The sequence below is a fragment of the Mustelus asterias genome, chromosome 21 (assembly GCF_964213995.1).
Source record: "Mustelus asterias chromosome 21, sMusAst1.hap1.1, whole genome shotgun sequence".
Taxonomy (NCBI): Eukaryota; Metazoa; Chordata; class Chondrichthyes; order Carcharhiniformes; family Triakidae; genus Mustelus; species Mustelus asterias.
In genome coordinates, this window is record NC_135821.1 from 59,137,437 (window position 1) to 59,156,480 (window position 19,044).

A 19,044-nucleotide genomic window follows, 5' to 3' on the forward strand; every position below is an offset into this window, starting at 1 on the left:
ATTCTATCATAGAACCATAGAAAGGTTGCAGTGCAGAAAGAGGCCATCCAGCCCACTGTGTCTGCACTGGCCGAAAATAAAGAAACCAGACGCTCATTTTAATCCCAATTTTCTAACACCTGGTCCCTAGCCTTGTGGGTTACTGCACTTCAGGTGCAGATCCAAGTACCTTAAGCAGTGAATTCCAGAAACCTTTCATTGTAAGCCTTGGGGAAAAGTCAAATGTGTGCAAAATGCGTTGGTATGTTTTACGACAGTGGAGGCGCAGTTCAAATGTAAGTTGTTGTATTGGAAGATGTCACGCAAATGAAAAAAAAATTGACCTGTCGTTTGTGTGTTTTTTTTTATCTTGAAGGAACACTGTCGACGCCAGATTACAATGGAAGGAGAGAGGAGCTGTGAAGAAGGTTCCGGAGAAACTGTTTGGAATGACAATCTTGAAGTTGTATGTGATTGATAATTGCCTTCAAAGGAACTCACCATGAAGTGAACTTTAAATAAATGTCCCTTTTCTTTGCATCAGTATCCAGCAGGAATACTTTCTACGGATTTTCATAAACAGTTGGAGCAGGGGAACATATTCTCAGCAAATGTGAGCTGCAAAGGGATTTTCTAAAAAGACACAAAGTTTAGCAAATGAATCCTGCCAAACTCCAACGCAACAGTACTTGAAGCCTTTTGCTGGGTCATGGAGCCTGAGCCAAGCACTGCACGCCAGAAAAGTACAGGAAGGTCTGATCAGAGTCCAGGCAGGAAGTCGAGCAGAGGCGAAGCTTCTCCCTCAAGTGTAAGGTCAACCGTTGCCTATCAGCCAGTCCAGCTTCATCCTCAAGGAAGCCTCAGCAGTGACATTGTCCCACCTCAGCCGCGTTTCCCGGGATCGCTGCAGCTTCCCTCGGAGCGCCCTCACCAACAAGCCCCAGCACCGGAGCAGCCAAAGCACACCAGCGCTTACCCCTATGAGCAGTCGCACCTCGCCTCTCCACAGCTTCTGCAACAACCCATGCCACCAGCATTCATGGCCCCGGTCAAACCCGAGCTGGGTCTGGAGAGGCGCTCCTGGCAGCTGTTTGACCCTCGGGGGCCCGTGGCCTCGGGGCCTTTCATCCACACCGGGCTACACTCCCACGGGCACCTTCTCCCCTCCCGTTCCGCCATCATTCCTAAAGAGGAGGCTCAGCCTGTCCAACCTGTTTACGGCCACCATGCCCCGCAGGTTTCACTGAAACCCGAGGAGGCGCCCAGAAAGGACAAGAAGCCTCAGAAGCCCGGCAAGTACATTTGCCAGTTCTGCGGTCGGCCTTGCGCAAAGCCCAGCGTGCTCCAGAAACACATCAGGTCACACACAGGGGAGCGCCCTTACCCTTGCCATTCTTGCGGCTTCTCATTCAAGACCAAAAGCAATTTGTACAAACATAGGAAATCTCACGCTCATAAACTCAAAGCAGGGCTGGTAACGGGCACAAAAGGAGAGATGTTTACAAGCACCTCCGGCTTGGAGATTGAGAAGCTGAGCGGGGAGGAGGCTGAGGAGCAGACAGAAGGAGACGAAAGCACAGACTCGGAGGACGAGACGTCTGGGATGTCAGGTCAGTCGCTTGACCTGCCGTCCAAGCATAAGCACATTCCAGGCTCCAGCTCATTTGGCACACAGGAGCTGAGTCCAAGGCAGGCGGCCTTCACGTTAGCTCAGCAAAGCGAAACGCCCAGCCTTGAAGAAGGCTCCCAGATCTCCGAGTCCTCCCTCGACCTCTCCTTCAGCCACAAGCCCGAAGACTCTCACACTATCAAGCAAAAGCTAGCGCTGCGGTTAAGTGAGAGGAGGAAGGCGCTCGCTGATGAACAGTCCCAGACTTTCCTGAGCCCCGGGAGCAAAGGCAGCACCGAGTCGGGTTACTTCTCTCGCTCAGAAAGTGCGGAGCTGCAAATCAGCCCTCCCCAGACCAGTGCAAAGTCTTACGCTGAGATTATTCTGGGAAAGTACGGCCGATACGGTCAGAAAACGTCCATGATCGCGGCGAGCGCAACGCAGAGGACCCAGCCGGAAGACAAGCCTAGTGCACTTTCATTTTCCATGCCTAAAGCCCAGATGGAACAGAACGTTATTGAACACATCACAAAACTCATCACCATCAACGAAGCAGTGGTGGACACCAGTCAGATCGACAGTGTCAAGCCTCGGAGGACCTCATTGTCCAGACGCGGCAGCATTGAGTCTCCAAAGCCATGTACCTCGAGAGAATCCTTTCAGTTCGACCTGAAGTCGCTGGGCTCCAGTAGCTTGGGCTCAGACCCAAGCAGGCACGCCTTCTCAGCAGCGCGCCGCGCCCACAGTGCCACCGAAACTGTGCCTCTGACGAGAAGCAACTCCATGCCTTCGGCAAGTAGCGCCTGTTTCCCGCCAGCGTTCAAGGGAAGCTACTCCTTTGACGATCGGATGGCGGACCCGGAGCAAGTTTTCAGCCATGGCCATGGGCTGATATCCCACCACCGCATGCTGAAGAGGCAAAAGGCCATTGAGCTGCCTTCGGGGATGGAGTATCAGACGGAGGAAGGCGGTTATCTGGGGAAAGAGATGCAGCCACTGCCGAGCAGACCTGGCGAGGAGCAGGAATCCGCTGAGACTGACCCCAGCAAAAAGACCAAGAAGGGCCCACGGGTGAAAGGACTGATGTACGAGTGTGACATCTGCGGGGCGCGCTACCGGAAACGAAACAACTACGAAACCCACAAGAAATATTACTGCTCGGAACTGCACGCGCCAAGATCCCGGCCCTACCTGGCACACGTCCCCCGGGAAGCAGAACATCGAGCTCTACCTCATGATATGCAACCACAGATAGTGCACTACAAGCTGCGTCCGTCACTGGAGCTCACACCGGCGAGGAAGAGGAGGAAAGAGAAGAGCCTTGGAGATGATGAGGAAGCCCCGAGTGACTACAGCAGCAGGTCCACCTCCTCTTCTGTTGCGGTGCCAAGCGCATCATCTGGTGCTGGAGCAAGTCAGCCCTCGGTGCCGCTGTTATCTCAGACCGCCGGCGGCCCGACGGTACTGACCCTGCCTGTAGCCAAAAGTGAATCGACGCAGGCCGCGGAGGCAAGCTTGGACCCGGCAATCAGAACCAGGCCCCCGTCAACCGAAAACCTCTCTCAGGCCCTGAGTTCAGACGGCGGCAGCAAAAGAACAACGGGGAAGGAAATCTCTGTCATTCAGCACACCAACGCGTTAAGCAGGCCCAGTTCTTTTGAAAAGTCAGAACCTCAAGAGCTCCCAGGCAGCGTGAGTTCCCAGGAAAGCCTGCCAGTCGAGTACCCTTCACAAGCCGCAAAGGTGGAACCAACAGTATCTTGGCAGCCGGTCTCCCAACATCCTCGGCATCATCATCATCATCATCATCACCATCATCACCATCACCCCCTGCAGGCCCGATTAGTCCGCCAACGCAAAATCCAGGTCCCCGAGATCCTGGTAACGGAGGAGCCGGAGAAATCGGACAGGGAAAAGGAAACTGGCGCCAAAGAGCCGGAGAAAGCACCCGAGGAATTTCAGTGGCCCCAGAGGAGTCAAACGCTTTCGCAGTTCCCAACCGAGAAACTGCCACCGAAAAAGAAGAGATTGCGCTTGGCGGAAATGTCGCAGTCTTCAGGCGAGTCGAGCTTCGAGTCTGTCACGCTGGCGAGAAGCCCAAGTCAGGAAAGCAGCGTCTCCCACACTTCCAGTCACTCGGCGTCATTCGAGAGGGAAGAGCATTGCAAGCCGGAAGCCGCCTCTTTAAAGGAACTTGCCGGGCAGCTGTCTGAGGTCCACGCTAGGCCTCCGGGCTCTCACATGCTGACTGTACCCGCTCACTACCACCACCAGCGTGAGATGAGGCGGTCCTCTTCGGAACAAGCGTCCAGCGGGCAACACCCTGCCGAAGCGTCTGAAGCACGCAGCAAGTCTTTTGATTACGGGAGCCTGTCTTCTGAATCGTCCTCCGGCTCTAAGCTGCCCTCCCCTTTGAAGGAGCGGAGGAGATGTTTCCTGGTTCGCCAGACTTCACTGAGCGGATACGCAGAATCTGAGCAAGAGGCCAAATCCCTGTCAAAGCTGGAGAAGCACGAGCAAGTGCATGCTGTCGCTAAATCCTTTGCTCACGGTCCAAGTTCTCATTATCATTCTCCCCCCACTCCTCCATTGCCTCTCTGCTGCCAGCCCAGTGTTTCACAGCTACAGTCTGATACTGCCCAAGCGTTCTACAGCCAGCCACCAACCGAGGCCTTCCCACCATTCCAGCAGCCATTACCACAACCAGTGCCACAACAGAAGCAATACCTGCAGCCGCAGCTCTCCCCTTTTCCAGGCCAGCACCACCTTCAGCTTTCCTCACCCGAGGTGCTTTCGACTCCCGTTGCTCTGCCTCATGTCCCCTATCCCCTGTTCCCAACGCCGCAGCAACCCATTAGACAGGCCCAACTCCAGGCTGCGCAACCGCTTCTCCAACAGCCCGTCGAGCTGCCGGTTCATCCATCTTCGCTGGCGCACGTGCAGCGGCCGGCGCCCACGTCCCCTTCGCAGGCTGCCTTCCTGCAACGGCGCTCACAGCTCGCCTTCCAGCTGCAGGCAGAAGCTGGCGCTCACTTCCGAGAACAGAAGCCTCCGTCCCATCTCTCTCCCCCGATCCGCGTCCCCTCTCACTCGCCACCCTTCCACCCGCCGCCCGAGTACAGTTCAGCCAGCGCCGCCCTCTCTTCGGCCGTCTCGTCCCCCGGCACCGTTTCGCTCTCAGCATCGCAGCCCTCAGTCATTGAATATCCTGAGCCTCTGCAGCCTGTGGTCTCCGTAGTGGTGCCCGTTAGGGTCCAGACCCACATGCCCACCTACGGCAGCGTGATGTACACGACTCTGTCGCAGATGTTGGTGACACAGTCTGTCGAAAGCCCTTCCGCAGTGGTTATTTGCAGAGTGGAAGACAGCAGGCCCAAAGGCAGCCTTGTACGTACTGCAGCGATGCACGGCATAGGGCTCGACTTGGCACAGGTCATTACCGGGCACCACCGGGACTTCTTCCAAACATCATACTTAAGAATACCATTACCCATGACGGAAAGAAAGGGTTACATACCACTTACTTCACCAACAGAGGGTACATGTGGAACAGAGAGTTATCCATCTACCATTGGTGGGAGTAAACGAATGTTATCTCCAGCAGGGAGCTTAGAACTGACCATGGAAACCCAGCAACAGAAGCGCGTGAAGGAGGAAGAGATTGAAGAGGAATCGGAAGAGAGCACCGAACTCGTTAAACATCTAAGTGCGATGCATTCGAGGGCAGAAGACGCCACGAGGCTGCAGAAACCTCAGCCACCAAGGCAACATCCAGCTGAATCGAAGGCCTCATCTACTCAAACCTCCCAAGAGTGGGATTCCAGCTCAAAGCCAACTTTGTCCTTCCTGCAGTCCTCCCCGCAGCATCCGGGGCCTTCAGAGAAATACAAACTCTGGCCCGGGCATCAGTACAGGAATAAACCGCCTTTAGGGCCAGTGAAGAAGGAAGATTCCCAGGAGATGATCCAAGAGAGAGGCCCTCTGCACATGCCAGAGCTTCAGCAGCTCACCGCCAGCACTTTACCTGAGCCGCCGCCGCCCGTCAGTCCCAGCCCTGCAAAGTCCAGTGCCCTTCCCACAGAGGTTAGCGATACCCAACAGGTACTACACTTCCCGAGTCTTCACACAACCACTAATGTCAGTTGGTGCTATCTGAAGTACACCAAGCCAAATCCCATGCAGCAAACTGACCCAAGATCTTCCGTGTATGCTGGTTGGTGCATCAGCTTGTACAACCCCAACCTACCCGGCATGTCAACCAAGTTAAGCCTCGCACTTCTGAGATCGAAGCAGAAGACCAGCAAGGAAATCTACACCATGGCAGCAGTCCCACAGCGAGAGACTGGTAAACTGGTCCCATCGAGCACAAGGAAACTCAGAGTTAGTGAGGTAAGGCTGTAATGAGATACGGCTTTGATTTTAACACGGTTTAGAACGTAAGAACTAGGAGCAGGAGTAGGCCATCGGGCCCCTCGAGCCCGCTCCGCCATTCAATAAGATCATGGCTGATCTTTTCATGGACCAATCTCCACTTACCCGCCCGCTCACCATAACCCTTAATTCCTTTACTGTTCAAAAATTTATCTATCCGCAGCATCCTGGGCCTTCAGACAAATATAAACTCCAATAAGGGGAATAGACATAAATATTCGATAAATGTTAAAACATAAACCACATCGTGTGCAGAGACCTAAAAATAAGAAGCCCTGAGCTTGAGCATTTTATTTATTTATTTTTTCTCACGTGTTCTGCCAAATACCCCTTTGTAAACTTTATTGATACAGTTCTAAGTAAGTTTCACTAATGGGTAATTATCTCTGTGTACAAGACAGAACTGTATTTGAGCAACTGTTACAGATGGCCTCTGCCTAACATGAATTGAGTTTTGCCAGTCTAAGCCTGTCCCTCAGCAAAAATGATGTGGAGATGCCGGCATTGGACTGGGGTAAACACAGTAAGAAGTCTCACAACACCAGGTTAAAGTCCAACAGGTTTATTTGGTAGCAAACGCCACTAACTTTCGGAGCGCTGCTCCTTCGTCAGGTGAGTGGGAGACCAGATCTCCCACTCACCTGACGAAGGAGCAGCGCTCCGAAAGCTAGTGGCGTTTGCTACCAAACAAACCTGTTGGACTTTAACCTGGTGTTGTGAGACCTCAGCAAAAAGCCAGCCTTCGATTGCCAGTGTAATGCAGAAAGACCTCTCACAGGATGGCTGTGGTTCAAAATGCTGAAACATGGCTTTACTGGAGCAGAGATTGTTTCTATGAATCATCACATCATCCCCTTCCAATACCTTCTCTTCCATTGTCCAGTTTTGTAGAATCATAGAATCCCTACAGTACAGAAGGAACTATTCGGCCCATCAAGTCTGTACAACCCAGGCCCTATTTCCATAGCCCGGCACACTTACCCAGCTAAACCCCCGACACTAGGGGCAATTTAGCATAGCCAATCCACCTAACCCGTACATCTTTGGACTGTGGGAGGAAACCGGAGCACCCGAAGGAAACCCTCGCAGACACGGGGAGAACATGCAAACTCCACACAGGTCTCCCTTTACTTGGTTCAGTCTGCTGTGGCTCAGTGAGCAGCAAGTCTTACTTCTGAGTCAGAAGGTTGTGGGTTCGAGTCCCACTGAGGAGACCTCTGGGGAAAGTCTCGGCCAGTGTTTCAGTGCAGTGCTAAAGGAGTGCAGTACTGCCAGGTACGACGTTTAACTGAGGGCCCATTTGCCTTCTCAAGCGGATGTGAAAGACTCTGTGGCACGTTTTTGAAGAAGGGCACAGGAGCTTTCACCTGTATTCTCCTGGTCATTACTTACCCCTTAAGCAACACCAAAAAAAGAGGATTTAGCCATCTCTTATTACATCAATACATTGGTGTTTGTGGGATCCTACTGTGCTCAAATCAGCCATGGCATTTCCCAAAGTTACAACAGTGACCAAATTTGGGTGTCAAGTGCTTTCGGGTGCCCTGAAATAGTGAATAGGGTGCTATAGAAATGCAAATCTTTCCTTGTTCTTCCTCTGTTATTTAGCCAGAGTACTTTTCCCAATGACATTTCCCCTTCGCTGCACAACCTCAAGGATTTAAACCTTGCCCATCATCCTCATCCACATGCTGCCTTTGGCAACATCATCCACAAATAAAGAAGCAATCAGCTTCTCCATGTGCACTGATTAGACCAAGCTCCAATCTCCATCATCCTGACACTCTCAGTGTCCGCGTGCTGTCCAATGACTCCTCCAAGATCCAGGTTTGGATAAGCCACCATATCCTCCAGTTAAACATGGGTAAAGGCAAACCCATTGTCTTGTCCCTCAGACGCCGTACCCTCACTGCAGACCCAACGCCTGCTTCCCGACCATTACTCAAACATGAGTTGGCTTTTCCACAACCTCAAAGTCCTATGCAACTCAGACTCTCCCCAACACAAAACCTAGAACCTCCCTTATGCACACATATCTTTTTTTCTTGTGGCTGGATGTTCAGTATTGTGCACAGTGCTCCAAGCGAGGACTGACCAAATGCACTTAAATGAGATAAAGGTAAAACACTGCGGGTGCTGGAATCTGAAACAAAAACAGAAAATGCAGGGAAATCTTAGCAGGTCTGACAGCATCTGTGGCGAAACATTGGCTCTATTCTCTCTTCATACTGTCTGGCCTGCTGAGATTTTCCAGCATTTTCTGTTTTTGTTGCACTTAAATGCGTAACTTCTGGCGACTGGTATTCTACTATTCTGACCATAATTGCCAAAATGCTATAAGCTTATGTTGATTGCTTTACTCATTTGTCTGGACCATTGACCATTGCGAGTCTGTTATTCATCCCAGATCCCTTTTGATGATCCCTTTCTTTTGGAACACGTGCAGGTTGTAGAAGGAAATGAGGCATGAGGGGGGGAAGTGTATTGCCCAGAATAGTACTAACGACTCAATTCAAATGTTCCTGCACAGATTCATAGTCCTTCCCTGCTTCATGCTGATGGTAGAAAAGAAGTCTGCAAAACAGAAAAGGAAGAAGATAGAAGGGAGAAGCATGAAGAAGACACCTCAACGCCCAAGAGAGTGGAGCCAACTAGAGTTAAGATCTTTGAAGGAGGGTAAGGGCAGTGTTTCAACACATTTGCGTATTGCGGAGTGATGGTGGTTTTGCTCTGAAGTGCGTGACCTTTGCAGTGAAGAATATTTGCCGTGGGGATTTAACACTGCAGCCGACAAGTGACATTAGAATGGTTACATGACAGACTTTTTAGCATATCGCAGGCTTGAGACAAACTTCCCCCCGCCATGGTTCAAAGAGGACTTAAAGGTTTAGGCTTTTTTTTTTCTCTGATCCAAAGTGCAAATTGCCAGCAACGATACTTAAAATGATGGGTGGGTGGGGGAATGTACCCAACTATGTTTCTGGAAGCAAAATGGTGACATGGTGAAACATGGGCCCTTTTGTCTGTTTTAGGAATGTTTCTGATTATTAAATACTGTGTTACCAGAACAGGAACAAAACTGACTGAGACACGGCATTAAAAACTGTGGGTTAGGTTTGCCCCTTCACAGCCTGTGCTTGATAAGCACAGGTTCAAAATGAGGCATTTGCAAACTGTTGACTCTCATTGGGACCATCCATCACATTGCATACCAAGTTTTCCAGCTAAGATGTCATGGTCCTGCCTGCAGCTTGACCAGCACAAACGATCGTCAATGTTATGGAGCAATGTTACCCACATTTCCCTCAATTCAAATGTTGACGGTCTTGTTTCAGCAACTGTGTTGTCTTTTAGGCAGCATGTCTGGACATTTATAAAAAATTAAACCAGGCACCAAAGGACAACTTTATCCAAACATAAAGTCACCTTTTCCCCCAAGTTCTTTCCTTATTTGTTCACGGGATCATTGGCCAGACCAGCGTTTATTGCCCATCCCTGATTACCCTTGAAAAGGTGGTGGTGACCACCTTCTTGAACCACTGTGGTCTATATGGTGTAGGTACACCCACAGTGCTGTTAGGGAGGGAGTTCCTGGATTTTGACCCAGCCACAGCGAAGGAATGGCAATATAGCTTCAACTTAAAATGGTGTGTGACTTGGAGGGATTTGTGAAGGTGGTCGTGGACCCATGTGCCTGCTGCCAGGTAGAGGTAGCGTATTTGAAAGACGCTGTCAAAGGAGTTTTTTCAAGTTACTGCAGCGCATTTTGTACATTGTAGATTTTGCTGCCTGTGCACTGGTGGCGGAAGGAGTGCTAACCTAGCAAGCTGCTTTGTCATGGGTGATGTCGCACTTCTCGAGTGTTATTGGAGCCCAGGCAAGTGGAGAGTATTCCATCACTTGTGCCTGACTTGTGCCTTGTAGATGGTGGACAGGCTTTTCAGAGTCAGACGGTAAGTTACTCGCCACAGGATGCTTAGCATCTGACCTGCTCTTGTAGCCATGGTATTTATACAGCTAGTCCAGTTCAGTTTCTGGTCAATGCTGACCCTCCAGGATGGGGGATTCAGCAATGGTAATGCTGGTGAATGTCAACAGGAGGTGGCGAAATTCTCTCTTGTGGAAGACGGACATTGCACTTGTGTGGCACAAATTTTACTTGCCACTTAATAGTGCAAACCTGAATGTCATCCACGTCTTGTTGCGTGCAGGAATGGACTGCTTCAATACCTGAGGGGTCACAAATGATAATGAACATCTCCACCTTTGATATTAGGATGGAAGGAAGGTCATTGATGAACCAGCTTAAGATCGTTGCACCCACGACCCTCCTCTAACAATCACAGGCATCTTCCTTTGTTCCGGGCATGACTCAAAGCGGTGGAGAGTTTTCACCTTGATTGCCAATGACTTCAATTTTGCCAATACTCCTTGGTGCCACACTCAGCCAAATGCCGGCTTGATGTCAACAGCAGTCACTCTCTCACCTCCACTTTTGTTCACGCTTGGACCAGGGTTGTAATGAGGTCTAGAACTGAATGGCCCTGGTGTAATGCAAACTGGGCATCAGTAGGCAGGTTATTGCTGTGTAAGTGCCACTTGACAGCAACATCTTTCATCACTTTGCTTTTGATGGAGAATAGACTGAATTGTCCAGATTGTATTTTTTCTTGTGAAAAGGACATATCTGGGCAATGTTCCACATTGCCAGCTAGATGCCAGTGTTGTAGCTGTACTGGAACAGCTTGGCTCGGGGCACAGCTAGTTCTGAAGCACAAGCCTTCCGCATGATGCAGGGAAGTTGTCAGGGCCCACAGCCTTTGCAGGATCCAGCGCCCTCAGCTGTTTCTTGACATCACGTAAAGTGAATCAAATGGGACCTCAGGCTGAGATAGAACAGCCACTCACTACCTCTGGCTGGAGGTGTTTACAGATGCTTCAGCTTTGCTATTTGCATTAACGAGCTAGGCTCCCCAGGTTATTAAGAATGTTTCTCCTCCTCCTGATAATTGTTTAATTGTGAGATGTGGTTGTGAGGCTCCCAGCAATGAGGGTGAGGTGAAGCTCTGAATAGCGTGAGTCAGGATTGATAGAGACTGTTGATAGGTGAGAAATGTGTGTATGATGCATTGAGCAGTTTGTGATGCTAATTGAACACTTGATGTGCATGACATTTAACATTTACTGACCTTGACCACTCATGTGAAATCATTGAGCCTCTTGTGGTGCTGCACAGAGATTCTCAGGGCTAAATGCCTGGCATTACCCGCCACAGTTACCTACTCCCACTGTCCTCTGGGCATTTGTCCTAAGGGTCTTCTGACCCCCTGCGGTTAGGTAGCGTCTCTCCCTTGCACCTCCTCAACCAACTCCTCCAGTGCTTTGTCTGAAAACCTTGCAGCTCTCTCTTTGCCAGGTTGTGCAAGAACTCTGTGTTTTTTCTTGCTCACATTCTCTTCTGCAACCTGTTCCAGCACATGTTTCAGTCAGCATGTGGCTTCCCCTTTAACAGTACAGGGCAGCTTTAAATAGTGCAGGCCAATTTCAATTGGTGCTAGTCTCTCATGAATTTAAACCCTTGCACAGATGCACTCAGCACCAAACAATATTTGCATTCTGCATGCTTGGAAGCAATGGGCATGAGTTAATTGCGCATCGCAGTCTCTGCGTCTGTTTTCACATCTTATTGAATTTTGCAGCCTGCGAATTTCTTCCGCAGGTTGCCTTAATATCCAAACCCACCACTCAATCCGTGGGAGAGAACATTTGACACCATCCGTCAAGAGGCCCATCCCTAACTGTGCAAGCTGATACAATGGAATCCCAGGAGGGACAGTGACTGCTGAGATGGTTTTGGGGGAACCAGAGGCATTTATTCCACCTACAGTTCTTTTTAAGATTAAAGATCTTTTAATTGCGAAGTCATAAACTGGTTCACCATTTTGAAAGTAACCTGTCTCTCACAGTACATGTAAAAGTGAATTTGAGGAGAGTGATATTTGGAAATATGCACAGTTACAAGTGTCCCACAAGATAACCTTTCAAGAAGCTTTGCGTTAACATTTGGTGATCTGGACAAGGAATCCAAATCACAAACTCCCTAGAAATGCCCTTATACTGTGTTGTATGTCTTTGGAATCAATATTTTAAAATTCTACAAAACCCACCTGCAGTAATGTGACTATTAACTGACCCAAAAATCCTCTAACTTTTAGTAACTTAACAACTTGCTAACTTACAACTAACACTTCATAACTTACCAACTCTTTGAGCTTATCACCTGCTCACCCCTTCTCTTGACTCGCTGTTCCCCTCCCCTGAACCCATTGCTGTGAGTGAAGGCTTGGGAGAGGACAGCAAGAGAGAGGCTGCAAGTGGGAGGGTCAGGAGACAGAAGTGACGAGAAGGTCACAGGAAAGACGGGTGCTAAGTGATAACTTTGGGATCCAGGAACTGACAAGAGTGAATGTCAACTGTTAATTCCACCTGATTAATCATGTCACGCTTGGCACTCGTCCACTAATTTCCTGTCCTGGGGAGTCTACAGCTTATTTGCTCAAGGGCTAGAGTGGCAGTAAACCTCATTCGTGCATCGGGATGTGTGCAGTGAGAATAATTAGTGTGCGGTACTTGAGGGACTGGTGCATGGCTGCACTGGCGCATTTTGAGGGCACATTGCTCAGTGGTTAATGTTAGAAGGGAAAAATGCAGTAAAACGACAAAGACAGCCAATCACTCAGCTGGAGTCTGTCATTTACAAACAGTTATAACTGCCCTTTGATTGCCCTCGCTCATTCAGAAGCCACTGTGATTGCGCTATTTCAAGCAGTGGCCTTGAGCAGAAAAAACAGATTTGTAATCAGATCAAACTCATCTGTGCTTTAGGCCCTGGTCCATCAGTGAACAACGTCACAAGAGGACAGTAACTACATTAGAATGAAGACTGTAAGCTCAGCTGATTTGTGTGAATGCGTGTTATCCACCCTCCTTGGCCATATACTCCAGGAAATTGCAAGTTCACTTGCTGTCCATTTAAGTGATTATTGGAGAGAGAATCTTGGCAGCCTTCATTCTATGTTAGGATTTCATGAAGGACTGTTACATTCTCCGCACTTGTGCATCACTCACCAAGTAAGCAACATTGGGGAGAGCTTGGGTTTGTCCCATTTCTTTCTGGGTGAGAACACACATCACTGATGGAATTGCTCAGAGCGATGACCTGGAGGGGGGCCCCTGGTTTGGAGATGTTGAGCCACTGTGAAAGTTCAAGTAACTATTCTGTGTGTGTGTGTATGTGCGTAATGTGTGCGTGTTGTGACTGTGTAATGTGTCAATGTGCACAAAGTGTGCATTTGCGTGTGTGTGCGTGCATACGTAATAGGCCCACACTATCTCCCACTGAACAAACACATCACAGTAGTTAGGAGGATGCAGATAACCTTTAAAGGTCATGTCGCTAATGATAGTTCAGAAGGATTTGTTTGAATGTCAGAGACGATGCTGTGTTTAATGTGCTGGGTTAATTCGGATTTTAAGGAGCTTGGAGTATTGTAGCACAAAATGTTGCAATCTTTTTCATAAGAGTGCAACCTGTTTCCTGGGTGGAAAAGGCAGGTTTCCCACTGTTAAAATAGATTAGGGCATCCGCAAAAGTAACATTAGATGGACTGAAGATAAATATTTACTTCAGTCGGTGAAGTGTAACACCAGCTGTAGCGACAATTGGCATGGACTTGAACCATTGCCATTAAAGGCCATTGCTAATTTGATAACTGATTTATTTGCATGGAAAATTTGCATAAAAGATTGATAGGTTATTCATCCACCTGCTCTGTTTATTACTGTGCAGCCAGTTCAGTCGTGGGGGGGAGGAACGCATTGGGGTTGTTTGGGAGAAAAATGGCTTGGGTGCCATGAGGGGCTATGGGGTGCGAGGGGGGCAGTGGTGGAAGGAGGAGCATGCAGTGGGATGGATGAGGCAGGGGGAGTGTGTGGAGATAAAGAGCTGTGAGGGTTGAGGGCTGGAGGGGCTTTCTATTTCTTTATATTAACTGGGAGGAGGTCCCACAGCACTGAGGTAGGCCTCTGCACCTGCCTCCAAACCTTTTCCAAGGTCAGTGGGCCTGATGGCAGCCTGCACCCACCATCGCCATCGCCACCTCCCCCCCCCACGCCCCGCCACCACAATGAACATATCATCCCTGCGGACGCTTTCTCCCCAGCTGAGTGGGGTGAGCCAGAAACTTTCCCAACTTCTGCTACCTGCCTCGGGGTTGGAAATCTAGCCCATAAGAGGAAGCCTGACATTTTTAAAAATTCATTTATGGGATGTGACTTGCCAGCATTTATTGCCCATCCATTGTTGCCCTTCAGAAGATGGTGGTGAGCTGCCATTTTTGAACCACTGCAGTCCCTGAGGTGTAGGCATGCCCAGTGTTGTTCGGGAGGGAATTCCTGGAGTTTTACCCAGTGACAGTGAAGGAACGGCAAAATATTTCCAAGTCAGGATGGGGAGTGACTTAGAGGGGAACATCCAGGTGGTGGCGTTCCCAGGTATCTGTTGCCCTTGTCCCTCTAGATAGTAATGGTCGTGGATTTGGATGGTGCTGTCCTCTTGAAATCCAACATTTTGGCCTCAACTACTTTCTGTGATAGTGAATTCCACACATTCACCACCCTCTGGGTGAACAAATTTCTCCTCAACACAGTCCTAAAAGATTTACCTCTTATCCTCAAACTAGTTCTGGACTCTCCCACCATCAGGCACATTCTTTCTGAATCTACCCTGTCTAACCCTGTTACAATTTTATAAGTTTCTATGAGATCCCCTCTCACTCTTCTAAACTCCAATGAATATAATCCTAACCAACTCAATCTCTCCTCATATGACAGTCCTGCCAACCCAGGAATCAGCCTGGTAAACCTTTGTTGCACTCACTCTATAGTAAGAACATCATTCCTCAACTAAGGACACTAAAACTGCACACAATACTCCAGGTGTGGCCTCACCAATGCCCTATATAATTGCAGTAAAACATCCCTATTCCTGTACTCAAATCCTCTCGCTATGAAGGCCAACATACCATTTGCCTTCTTTACTACTTGCTGTACTTGCGTGCTTACTTTCAGCAAGTGATGCACGAGGACATCATGGTCTCGCTGAGTATCCACCTCTCTCAATTTACACCCATTCAAATAATAATCTGCCTTCCTATTTTTGCGATCAAAGTGGATAACCTCACATTTATCCATATTACACTGCATCTGCCCACACACTCAGCCTGTCCAAATCACGCTGAAGCATCTCTGTATCCTCCTCACAGCTCGCCCTCTCACCCAATTCTGTATCATCTGCAAATTTGGAGATAATGCATTTACTTCCCTTGTTCAAATCATTAATATATAATGTGTACAGTTGGGGTCCTAGCACAGAGCTCTGTGATAACCCACTCGTCACGGTCTGCCAATCGGAAAAAAATATTCCAACTCTTTGCTTCCTGTCTGCTAACCAGCTTTCTATCCATCTCAAGATACTAGTCACAATCCCACGCTCCTTAACTTTACATAGTAATCTGCTATGTGAGACCTTGTCAAAAACCTTCCGAAAGTCTAAATAAACCACATCCACCAGTACTCCTCGGTCAACTCTACGAGTTGCATATTATAAGAGTTCCAGTAGGTTTGTCAAGCATGATTTCCCTTTCTTAGCTCGATGCTGACTTTGTCTGATTACAACACTGCTTTCCAAATGCTGTGCTATGAAATAATGGACTCGAGCAATTTCCCTACTACGGACATCAGGCTCACTGGTCTATATTTTCCTGTTTTTTCTCTACTTCCCTTTTTGAAAAGCGGGCTTACATTAGCTACCCTCCCCATCAGTAGGAACTATTCCAGAGTCCAAAGAATTTTGGAAAATTTCCACCAATGGATATACAATTTCTGGGGAGTTACTTTCAGAGTAAATAATCGTGTAAAGCATTTCACTGGACCTGTGAACTATTGATATATTCCCTGAGGCAGAGAAGTGTCTTTTATATCCTTACTGGATATATTGGTGACCATCTTCATAGAAATCATAGAAACCCTACAGTACAGAAAGAGGCCATTCGGCCCATCGAGTCTGCACCGACCACAATCCCACCCAGGCCCTACCCCCATATCCCTACATATTTTACCCACTAATCCCTCTAACCTACACATCTCAGGACACTAAGGGGCAATTTTTAGCATGGCCTATCAACCTAACCCGCACATCTTTGGACTGTGGGAGGAAACCGGAGCACCCGGAGGAAACCCACGCAGACACGAGGAGAATGTGCAAACTCCACACAGACAGTGACCCAAGCCAGGAATCGAACCCAGGTCCCTGGAGCTGTGAAGCAGCAGTGCTAACCACTGTGCTACCGTGCCGCCCTTTCTTCATTTTATGGCCCCTTGTTCTGGCCTCCTCCTTAGGTGGGAATAGTGTTGGAAATATATGTTAAAACATTGGAAAAGCTCAGATTTTTAAAACTAGATTGAAAAGGAATGGTTTGCAGAGTAACCAGTCAGAAATCCAGATGACATGATGCTTTGATCATTTTCTGACTCAAGGACTGAGGTGGTTGTTTGTGCACTGTACTGAGTGCACAGTGTACGTCACTGAGGCAGGGAAATCTGCCCACAGCACCATGACAGGGCTTTTGGCAAAACCACAGTGTCAGAGAGGGAAACACTAGATTGTGAAGGGAAAATCCAAAAGTGTCTGTCTGCAGTTTGTTCTTTTCCTGTTTAACTAGTGACAGGAACGGGCTTTCGGGGTTAGCAGTTCTGATTTAAAAGAAAAGGTTTCTTTGCAGCGAGGGCTCTGCTAGTTGCAGAAGCTCTTTCTGCTCCAGGATGGGATCAGCAGATAATTAAAAGAATGATTTATGGGTGAACTCGCAGCTTGGAGTCTCACCAGGCTAGCGGGCAAATCGCAGAATTGGCTCTGCATTGCTACAGCCCTGTCTCCAACCCTTGTTCCCGTCAAGCAAGAACCAACAGGAAATTTGACATAATTTCTTAACATAATGAGCTGTCCTGCTGCACATTTCAGAGAGGCATGTTCTTAACAGCGACTATTTTCACTCCTCCATTCCCAGTCTGCTGTCTCTTTTTTTCTGCGCAGATTTATCATCAAGCATCATGCAGTTGCCAAAACCACTTCAGTAATGGACCCAGTTGCTATCATATCTTAACATGTCCTTCATTACCATGCGGGAGGAGGGCACGGCACTGGCACCTGGGCAGCTAGCATCTAGATTGTCAGTGTGGCTGTGGGATTTTCATCAAAGTCAGTGTTCAGTCATGTGGGAGGCATGTGGCCACCCCATACAGATCAGTGACGTGCTCAGGCTTGGCGTAGCCTGACCTGGGTTCCAGGTTGGCGAATCCTCACTTGGTAATGTCAGCACTGCTCCTGTGCACCCCTGCAAGAGGCACCAGTCAAAGTCAGCTGTTGAAGCAATGTGTGAGCACTTCCAGCCGCAAGACCACTGGATTGTTTGTAGTGCTGGGGCCATCTCTGGCCTCATTGCGCATTATTGAAGGCGACCTTGTCATATAATACAGGCAGCTAATGCCAACGGCTGCTTGAGCTGAGCCAAAGCCAGTTGGAACACTTCCAGTTAGTGTTGTCCTTTGTAGTGACGCATGATGAACTAACAGCAACTGACCGAAGCGCGATTAGATGTGGTTTTGGTGTTTTGCAAACCTTTGGTTTATGTTGACTTTGCGATTTGCTTATTCTTAGAAGGGTTTCAAACCTGTTACCAAATTAATCTGTGATGCATGCCGTCTAACTTCATTGTAAGAGCCACGCTTGTTTTTTATCCAGTGCACCCTTAGTAAGAAGCAAGGGAGAAGCTATCCAAAATTAACCCACCTGCAATGAGCTGTTACGTTTATTAATACCTTTCTGATCTGCTAATTCCTCTGGGAATTGAAATGAAGTCAATGCTAAGGCAGCTGGGGACTGTCCACTGAGATAACCTCTCATTGACTAGTGTCCCTGAGTAAGATCAAAATATATAATTCATCAGCTGATTCATAGCTTCAAAGTTAGAAGACCTTGGGTTCAAAGTCCCAAACCAGAGACCTGAGCACACAAATCTCGGCCAACACTCCAGTGTAGTACTGAGGGAGTGCTGCACTGTAGGAGGTGCCGTCTCTCAGATACAGTTTTATATTTTCTGTCCATGGATGCAACCTGACCTGGTGAATAATTACAGCATATTCTGTGTTTATTATAGATTTTTTAAAGCATTTATTAGAAAAATGCCCGCCGCTCCTTTGCTCACGTAATAAATATGTTAAACATACACCTTGGTCTTTTTGCAGCCTGGGAGGCAGGACGGCTGGCAAACTGGTGTGGGAGGCACGGACGGCGTGCCCGATATCCTCCCATGGCCATGCCATTTGGCATCGGCGGGACAGATTGTATACGGCCTACCTGCCTGGAGCCCAGTCGAGCCCAGTGACCTGGTGCATGCAATAGGAAGAATCAAAATGGATTGACCAAGGAATCAGGAGTGGTGGGAGCGTGGGGTATGTTGGAGATGAGAATTTATTTTACATTGTGTGTTATGATCAGCAATGCACAGCCTGAAAGCGTGGCAGCAGCTTTTGAAAGGGAATTGGATAAATGGTTGAAAAGGAGAAATCTGGGGGCAATGTAGAAAGAGCAAGAGGGGTGGGACTAATTGGATAGACCATAAGCAGAAGGAGGCCATTCGGCCCATTGTGCCTTTGCCTTTGGTGCCATTCAACCACCTTGCAATGAGTGACCCTAAACAGTCACCCACCAATACATAGTGTCACGGTGGATGGAAGGCAAGCCTAATCCTCCCCATGCTGTATCCATCATCTAACTCAGCTGATTGGTTAACTGCCGAGTGGAGGCCAGGCTTCCTGGCACAGCTGGGAGGAAAGCTGCATTCAGTTCCTTGGTCGTTCTCACCCCTGGAGAGAGCTACGTGTTCCACAGTGTGGAGGGAACAGGT

The 19,044-nt window shown here is 48.6% G+C and overlaps 1 protein-coding gene across 1 annotated transcript in view; it reads left to right on the top strand.

Annotated features, from left to right (window-relative positions):
* Nucleotides 1–391: 391 nt before the first annotated feature.
* hivep3b (HIVEP zinc finger 3b) overlaps nt 392–19,044 on the top strand; it is a 77,338-nt gene continuing 58,685 nt past the window's right edge. Inside the window, 4 exon segments of the mRNA XM_078237954.1 lie at nt 392–3,347; nt 3,350–3,419; nt 3,421–5,977; nt 8,550–8,695. Of these exon segments, the coding sequence (XP_078094080.1) occupies nt 689–3,347; nt 3,350–3,419; nt 3,421–5,977; nt 8,550–8,695 (5,432 nt within the window). The 5' untranslated portion in view covers nt 392–688.